The sequence below is a fragment of the Pseudocercospora fijiensis genome (genome assembly GCF_000340215.1).
Source record: "Pseudocercospora fijiensis CIRAD86 unplaced genomic scaffold MYCFIscaffold_1, whole genome shotgun sequence".
Lineage (NCBI taxonomy): Eukaryota > Fungi > Ascomycota > Dothideomycetes > Mycosphaerellales > Mycosphaerellaceae > Pseudocercospora > Pseudocercospora fijiensis.
The window spans coordinates 2,934,413-2,943,794 of record NW_006921532.1 but is presented as its reverse complement, the minus strand read 5'-3'; the positions used below and the strand labels follow the sequence as shown (position 1 = coordinate 2,943,794).

General features: G+C 47.4%; 2 protein-coding genes across 2 annotated transcripts; both read left to right on the top strand.

The window, feature by feature from the left end:
- Positions 1-4,371: 4,371 nt before the first annotated feature.
- MYCFIDRAFT_213020 (uncharacterized protein) lies at positions 4,372-7,719 on the top strand (the record flags this gene model as incomplete). Its single annotated transcript, XM_007922913.1, has 1 exon — positions 4,372-7,719. Exon 1 carries the CDS (start codon positions 4,624-4,626, stop codon positions 7,717-7,719), a length of 3,096 nt encoding a protein of 1,031 aa, XP_007921104.1. The 5' UTR covers positions 4,372-4,623.
- A 133-nt stretch (positions 7,720-7,852) lies between these two features.
- On the top strand, positions 7,853-9,236 carry MYCFIDRAFT_181052 (uncharacterized protein). Its single transcript, XM_007922912.1, has 2 exons — positions 7,853-8,922; positions 8,979-9,236. The coding sequence occupies exon 1, from the start codon at positions 8,342-8,344 to the stop codon at positions 8,855-8,857; it is 516 nt and encodes a 171-aa protein (XP_007921103.1). The 5' UTR covers positions 7,853-8,341; the 3' UTR covers positions 8,858-8,922; positions 8,979-9,236.
- The last annotated feature ends 146 nt before the right edge of the window (positions 9,237-9,382 follow it).

Here is a 9,382-nt window from a genome sequence, read left to right as displayed (position 1 = left end):
TGCTAAATCCGAGGATATACTAGCTAATAGTAAAGAGCTATAGTCTATAGAACGTATCCTACATTACCGGACTAGGAAAGGCAAGAAGGAGTACCTATTAAGATAGTAAGGCTATTTATCTAAATAGGACTCGTAGGAAGCTAAAGGTTCCTTTAAGGATATAACCGAGTTATTAGATAAGTATTAGACTAGCGTAAAGAACAAGAAGAAGGCTAAAAGCTTATAATATTACTATTAAGGCCTAGGATAATGCTACCCCCGGGGTGCTATTAGCTAACTAATTAGAGGCCGGCAAACTAGGACAATAAGACTATACTAGGCGCGCTATAATGTATTAACTATTTGCTACTCTTTTAGGGAACTACCTCTTTATTAGCGTACTCTATAAGACCCTTCTCTTAGCGCCCCTTTATTCTATCGAGATCTCGAGGCCTAGGCGGTCGGCGGGGATAGCGCGCGCGGATAGTAATAATAATAATAACAACGGCGCGGCCGGCGCGGCTATATTAGTAATAGTGTTACGGAGTATATTGTTAGTTAAAGGAGAAGATTAGAAGCGAGGTAAAGTTAGCGCTAAGACGACTAGCGCCGCTATTATTAACATTACTTGCTATTGTCGCTACGCCTATAGGTACAACCTTACCTATACTACGAGCTAGAGCGCACTATACTAGTTAAGTTAAAGAAATAGCTATATTAAAGGTTTAATTAAAACTTTAAGGCTAAGTTAAAACTTTAAGCCGCTTAAAAGATTAAGTAGACTAATAGACTAACTAACTAAGGGCAAAAACTATAGAGCTAAGCTAGCCGGGGTCGATCTTACGGACAATAGGTTACTCCTCGATCTTTCCGACCCTTTAAGCGAGGCGAACCTTAACTATTACACTTATAATAGCCTTTACCTATAGAAACTAAAAGAACTGAGTTTTTTAAAAAGATATAATTAGTTAACACTTAAAGGCTGCTAAACCTAACTAATTAGGGCTAGTAAAACTACGATAGTAAATAATAGTCCTCGTAATAATAAGAACAACCCTTAGAATAGACAAACCCTCGGAGCGGACATTTCTAGGTCTTTTAAGAGTAGACGCAAAGAACTCGGTACGATATTACTTAGAGCGGAGGCAGGGCTACAATACCTCGTACGTCTACCTATTATAGTAGAGAAGACGCGCTCGTATTATAATTAGTCGAAGGCCCTTAATTCTCGTAGATATATATTACTTTATTATATACAAGAATAGCGCAGTTAGAGTTATATATTATATTGTATTGGAGGTAAGGTTTAATATAGTTATATAATAGGTAGTTATATATTCAATTTAGCGCGGACTAAGCGGCTTATTAGACCTACTAAGTTAGTAGTAATAGAGGTTGAGATTAGAATAAAGACCGGCTACAAGGGCGCGGCCTTTAGAAGGGAAGCGTATATTAGGGCTAAAGAGGCTATATGTAATTAGTATATAACTAGGCTAAGTAAAGCTAGGATCTTAGTACCTTAGGTAGGGCTTAGCGCTTAGCAATAGGCTAACTTGCCTGCCTTCCTCCCTCTCCTTCTAGCTCCTTATCGAATACTACTTATACCTGCTACTACCCTATCTACCTGCTAATATAACCCTTCTTATAGCGGCTAAGAGGTGCTTTCGGTATTTAGCGGTAGTACGGTCGATTCGGGCCTACTCCTTAGGTTTATCGTATTAGCCTAGTAAATAGCTAGGGCTATTATAGTTAAAGCACTTTAATCCGGTTAGAGGGCTACTATAGCTATTGTTGCTATTATTAGTCGAGCGATTAGTATTATAGGGATATAAGCCCCTTCTACGGCCCCTATTACGGCCCCCTCTATATAGCCGCCGGCTACGGCCTCTCCTACGGTCGTTATTACTATTCCTACTATTAGTATTATTGTCTTAGTAGGAACCTTAGTTTCCTCCGTAGCTACTACGGTTACTACGGTTAGTACTAGTTAGTCGAATCCTCGACTCTAGCCGTTACTAAAGCTAAACAGCTCGCTCGGCTATTTCTACTTCGACTATAAATTAAATACGTATTAGGTTAGCCTATTTAAATATACGGCGGCGGTCCAATTCGAGAATAAGCTCCTACCTAAGCTTAGGGCGTATTTTAGAGATCTATATAGAATTAGTCTTAGCCGGAAGGTTATCCTCGAGGGTCTTTAAATAGGCCTTAAATAAGCGAGCCGACTAGTTAGTCTTTTGTTTAGCTCGAAGGTATTAGTCCTAGGTATATTGTTGCCTTAGTATAGGGTTTCTAAGGGTGTCTAGTATAATAGTTTTATAGGTTTGCTACTAAATAGCAGTCTAGTTATTAAGGGAGTCGAAATAGTTATCCTATATACGCTTTAGGTCGCTATTAATGTACTATATAGCGTAGACAACTAGTAAATAGTCGTCTAGAAGAGCCCTCGGTATATTTCGCTAGTTAAGCTTACAATTACGTATATAATTATTATATTGCTTGCGGCTAGAGCTGTTAAATATAGTATAGTCCTTAAGTTTAGTATCCTTCCTCTTCTAAATAGATAATAAAGAAGGTCCTACTATTAGCTTAGTTATCGGGGCTTCCTAAAGGCGGCGAAGTTCGAGGAGGTCGTCCTTTAGCTATTATTCTTAGCGTAGGGCAGTAAACCTGTTTTAGGTAGCTTCTTAAAGTCTCCCTACTATTTAAGGGCTAAAGGCTAGTTAGCTATATCGTCGATTAACAATATTATTAAGAATATCGTTAATAGGCAATTCTAGGTTATTACCTAGAATTATAGGTTCTTTATTAATAGGCTCTATACTACTAGTATTGTTATTGCTAGCGCTACTAGCGGCGCCGCGGTTGTTATTTCGTAATAAACCGGCTATTATAAGAGGCGATACTAATAATATATTATTAGCCCCTTTAGTACGGATATAGCGAAATTAGCGAGTATCGGTCTAGTACGGTTAACTTAGTATAATAGGCCGTATAGAAGACCTTGCTTAATAATTAGTATAGTTATTCTAATAGAATAGTATATATAGATCCTACCTCGGGCGCAATATAGTTAGATTAACAGTTTTCGTAGCTATACCGCTAAAAGCTTAAAATAAGGACTATCTAGCTACTACCTTTAAAGGGTAGATCGAATACTATATAAGAAGGGTTATATTAGTAGGTAGATAGGGTAGTAGTAGGTATAAGTAGTATTCGATAAGGATCTAGGAGGAGAGGAAGGAAGGTAGGAGAGTTAGCCTATTGCTAAGCGCTAAGCCCTACCTAAGGCATTAAGACCCTAGCTTTACTCGAGCCTAGTTATATACTAATTATACATAACCTCTTTAGTCCTAATATAGGCTAACTTAATAACTTAAAGCCTACTATAGATATAGAGCGGCTATATAGTAGCTACTTAACTAACTAAATTATAGGTAATAGACTTTCGATTAAATACTATAGCGCTAGTAAGACTATAGAGATATCTATATAAAGAGGGTTATCTAACTTACTATAAAGAGCTACTTAGATAGATATAGGCGGTACCTATAGTAGATAGACTAGAGTAGTAAATACTAGTATAGAAGAGCCGGAGCCTAGGTCGATAATCTCTGCCTCTAGTAGGCTAAGCTAGATAGGATTTAAGCCTCCTTCTACTTCTAGCTAAGGTAGGATTACTATCCCTATAAGTTATCGATATAGCGTATTATATACTTTTAAACGGAGTCGTTTACAAGCACGGTCTAGGTGTACGAGTTAATAACTCGTAGGGATGGAAAACTAGCCTTCGAAGGATGGGGTAGTAACCTTCGTATCTACCTTATTGACCCACCTCGAGAGGCCCCTGCAAATTGGCGGCTTCTGAAGGTCCCTATAATGACGGCGACAGTGGGCAGCAGGGCTAACCCTGACCTTGACAGTGGACATGCTATAGCACGACTCGCTGCTGCTGCAACTACTGCGACGGCCACAGTGACGGTGTGAGTGGCTCAATGCAACATGCAACGTGCAAGAAGATCGCGGTTCGCCAAGTCGGCCAACACGACTGCTCACGGCATTTGGAAAAGCCGAGTGTTCTGACAAGGCATTTTGCGAGGCTCCCAAGCGCCAGCGTTGTGGTGGAAAGCGGAAGACAGACAGGCGTCGGCGCGGCAGAGCAAGATCGAGTGCACGGACTCCGGAGTAGTGTATGTCAGATGGCGGACATGCTGGCGAAGTTGCAGTGCTGATGCCTGTTGCGGTGGGAATGTTCAATACCGTAGATAGAGGCCTGTCGCAGTAGTCGATCATTAGGCACCCCTGCTCTGCTGTGAGGCTCTGAGCGGGCGCTAGCGACTCCCAGGCCTGTCTCATACATACAGTACCGTTACTACCGTCTACCGTAGTGCACGCCGTTGAAGGGGATCGGGCCTCGGCGGAGAAGATCTATCATGCACTCGACAGACGCCCGTTTCGGAGCTCCCACGACGTCGTATCTGCATTATTATTGCCCTGCTGTCTGCCGTTGCTGCCGCTGCTGCTGCTGCTGCACTGCCTGCTACAAAGGCCTACATGTCCTCGAGCTCGACCGGTTCTCTGCTCCCGGACGACACTGGAGCCAGATCCGCCATGCCCTCCGCGTGAGCCGTGGTCACACACAGCATGGACCGAGGTGTCTCTCCCTCCCCGAGCCCCTCAACCACCACCACCACCGCTCACCACGCCCGCGCCCACGCCCACGACCTTGGACGACCACGACGCGGCGTCGCATCCTATCGACTCTTCCCCATTGTCGAGCCAACGCCGCCGCCCTCGCCCGCGCCCGTGACGCTGCAAAGAACCACTCTCAGCAGAGCCTCCGCCGGATTCAGCCGTCGCCGATCCTCATCTTTGGACCATGGAGCGAGGCCATGTCTCCCTGCCTCGAGGCAGACAACACTCCCAGCGACCACCTCCCCTGCGGCTCGCAAAGGCAGCCTGCCTGACTTGCGCCCTCTTCACCCCCTTCGAGATCGCGACCAATATGCCTCGCACCCTCCGGCAGGACGAGCGCTGAAAGCCGCTTCAGACGTCCGTGCCCAGGCCGATGAAAACGCCCACACTCGTTCCAATAGCGCACCGGGCGAATCCTCTAAATCAAACGCCAAAATAATAATGGCCAACGACGTCGTGCAGTCCCATGTCAACCAACACGCCGCACAACAATCTTCCCGACGTCAACCTTCCACCCCTGTGCCACACGACATCCGCCAGGACCAGGTTCACGCTCAGCGTCACAGGGCGAAACCGAAGCCTAATCTTCGCATTGCCATTGCCAAGACTGAGAAAGACGAGAGCCCCCCACCACCACCGCCACCATCCAAGTCACCAAGACACTGGAAGAACGACACCAAGTCGGAGAATCTCCCCAAAAGAGACTCGCATTCGCCTATCTCACCTGCAACGCTACAATCCTATCTCGATCTGCCTCAGACGCCGCATAATCCACCCAAACTCGCCCAGCAGCCGCCCCTCGTACCTCTCAGTGGAGGCGTGAAGGATCGCGAGCTCACGGTATCATCGATATCGGCTCGTCCGCGAACTGCGTCAGAGCAATCGCCAAAAATGTGCGATGCTGCCTCAACGACGCTCCAAGCCCCGGCAAGTAAATTCAGTGCTTTCCCGACCATCTCAAGGCCGAACACTTCAAACGGTCCTGTACCATGTAGCAGTACGCGAACCAGTTCACTGCCACCGAAGAGATCTTTGGTGAACCTGCAACACAACAACCTTTCGACAGTGAACATATCGCGACCACTGCACAGTCCTGCATTTGTGCCTAGTGTGTTTGCAAGTGAGCCCAGACCATCGAGCCGCAATCAGATGTCGATCGATCATGCGCCTTCGACTCCGACGCAAGACCAGCGCCCCGCCAATGCGAACCAGCAACAGAGCCCCTCTCCTGGAAGCATAGCAGAAGTCATTCGAAAGCATGCAGCTAGTCAGCCTCAATCAATTGGGTCGACCTGCGGCCAGAATGCGGCCAAAGATATGGGAGAACCAGATTCGAATCCAAGACGGTCACCGAATGCAGCACTGGCGGCTGTCGCAGCAGCGAGAGCGAGAGTGGCCGCGCTCCAGAGCGCCGAACCAACCGCCGCTCCTTCTGCTGAATCAGAATCTCCAATGAAGCGCGCTCCCAATGCCGCTCTCGCAGCAGTTGCTGCTGCTGGAGCAACAAATGTTGCCGCACTTCAAATTATCGAATCACCACCTGCAAGCCCCCGTATCATGACCTATGGAGTATCTCCAAGCTCGGAATCTGGCAGCATCAGTCGCTCGCTGATGACCGAATTGCTGTCCCGGCAACCTTCAGCGCCGCAACAAAGCGACCCAGTTGAAACCTTGAGAAGCATATCAGAGCAACGGGAGGCCTTGCACGAAAAATATGCCAGCCTGAGGGTAGAGAGGCAGAAGGTGTCAAACAGCATCATCGCAAAGCTGAAGGATCAGAAGCCTGACCTGGAGTACTGCAACATGCTTCTGGACGAGCAACTGTCACTGGCGGCGACAAGCTCATCTATGGATATATGCATTGCGAAACTCAAGTCCTTGGAATGTCGTAGGGAGGACACAATAGCAGCACTCATTGCACAGACATCGCAGAATAAGACATCGCCTACCGACAACATTGCGGCAATGATTGCATCCATGGCCATTTCTCGCAAAACTTCTTTCGCACCTTCGATGGATTCGGGAAGCCGCTTCATCCCGACCGGCCGTTCTACGCCTGACGTCCTTGTCGATGGCTTCTCTGCGAATCGATCGACCTGCTCGAGCTTCCCGAGAACAGCGTCTTACGCCAGTGATGCCGACAGTTACGACTACAGGCTTTCCGGAACCTCTAGATCAGACGTTGCGGATGTCCACTCATCTGACAATAGCCTCAAGATAGGCGAAAGTCCACAAGCCAAGCGACGCACGCCGCTTCATGAGCCCTCTGAAGCACTTGAGCAGCTGAAAGAGGAGAGTGACTCACTCAACGAGCCACCTACGGGAGTAGTTAGTCCTCTGTCGCGAGAATCTTTCATCGATCAAATGTCCCATACGGACGGCATATCGCGGCCGTCCAGCTCAAATACTTCGACAGTTGACGAGCTTTTCGAACCGCTAAAGCAAATTCGTGTTGATGGCGCCAAAGCTGCGAAGATTCTTGGCATGATGTCTCAGGACGGACAAAGGTCTCCTCTGATCAAATTGCCAGATGGCATCGCCAAACCGAGTCCAGGACAGCAAACGGAGACCGAAGTTGAGATCGAACTTGACTCATATTCCTACAAGCCAAGAGCCAGAGCTGCAGACCCGCCTACCATGAGTCCGCTCAAAGACCTTGATGCGCCTCTGAAAAGCCCCTTCTCAGGACATGATGACCTAGATTCGCCATCTTTGCAAGATCTCGATGTCCAGCTCGGGAACTTCCCTAAACCAGCTCCATCGGTACCGCCAAAGGACAACAGCAGGAGCTTACCTCCGCCACCTTCGATGCCACCACCTCCACCACCGAAATACAGCAACACACACAGCGAACAGCAACAAATGCGTAGACGCCGTCACGACTCTTCCTTGGACTTTCAGCAGCAGAATTACAGCGTCGGAAGCAACACCAAACGACCGCTTTCACAAAAGTCTGCTCACACCATACAGGTCTATCTTGATCACGATCAGGACGACCTTCTCGAACTCTACAAATTACGAAGTGCCGCCCTGGCTGTTTCATAGTGTCTCTGCCGATGTATCAAAACGACCGGCGATCGATCCTTGGCTGGGGATCACCCCTGTATCATATCACCTAGCATGAAGCCAAAAACTGTTTTTGTCATGAATGTAATGAACGAGATCTGATCTGAAAGCTCGATTCGTAGCTTGGAATTTGTATAAATAGGATTTCTGGGAGGATGTCACTCGAGCTTTCGCGATGTTTGTCGAGAATGTCAAGGATGGATTGATTGGGGGAGAATGCAATATTTTATTGCCTTTCCCATATACAGGTCACTTTCTCTTTCTCAACGTCCTGCTGACCCTCTGTGAATCTGGAGTTCGAAATCCGTCAGTGCAGGCACTGCCCACTGCCGCGAATCGCCGTAGCTTTGTTACGTACAAAGAAGGAACAATGGCAATGTAGAAATTCCCTTGTCTCCATTTGTTTACTTGTTCAAACCGCAATTCTTTCACCATTGTTCTTCGCAAGCCCCGTACAAAGTATAAAGATATCGAATCCAACGAACACAATTCCGTTCTTCTCCTCATTCCTCCTCCCACGAACCCTTCGACCCAGAAGAATTTGCACCAGCGGTCTATCAAGCATCAGCAACAAAATCCCCTCACCCAAATTCTTCCAGCCATGTCTGAAGCCCACTCATCTTTCTCACGAGAGGATTACTACCACGCCTCTCGACCCTTCAGCATAGCGGCAGAGCAGGTCATGGGATTCGAGGAGGTATCACTCAACAACGACACTCATCCATTCGCAGCAGGTCCTTCCAACGCATTCCCTTCGCCGGTCGAAGAAGAATTCGAAGACGAAGACGAAGAAGACCTCATCATGGAACCCGAGCACCAAATAACCCGAATCAATTCCTACGATTTCGTTCTCAACCAAGCCAAAGAATTGGAATCCGAACAGGAGGCTGCTGATTTTATTCATCAGAGCGTCAATGGCCCCTTGCCACTCCCCGCGAGACCTGAATCTGTACATACTACTACGGCCGGACCGAGTTATGAGATGCAGGTTCTCGATCCCGTCGATCGTGCGGAACGAGGAGGGGTTTCTCGTCACAAGGCTGCTGGTATGGCGGCGTATTGTACTGGAGCCTGTACTTGGGAGGAGCTGCTTGATTACTATTTTTTGCAGGCTTAAAAGGTAAGTTGAGAGCTTTCTCCCTCTCTCTCTTGAGGATCGTGTCTTCGTTCTTGGATCGGTTTCTGGGTAGGTCAGTAACAATCATGGTAAGTTGGATCAAACATAAATCTTTTCTCACTCTCTTTCTTTTGATCATTCTCCGTCGCTTTCAAATCACATGTGCCGAAGCGATATCTCCAGCGACTGCCCCCTGTAGAGTCTGCCATCCGCCATGGTCGCGGGCTCGTTCAGCTCGACACAGGTGCTTGCTCGCCCCTGATGAATGCCTCCACATCAGAGTGAATCCTCAATCCATAATGAAAATTCGCTTGGCAGAAGTTGATATTCTTAGCCACGTAGATGCAAAGGAACCGAAGCTTTCCAGATCTGTAAACCTTGCAACGTGGCGCACAACTACCGTTGCTGGTCTGCGAAGATCTCTGTGCTCCGATATTCGATGCACACCAATGAAGCGAGTATATCAGGAATAGCAGAAATGAGGATTGTGACAGAGCGGCGTATGCCCAAAGCGGATGATGTGGC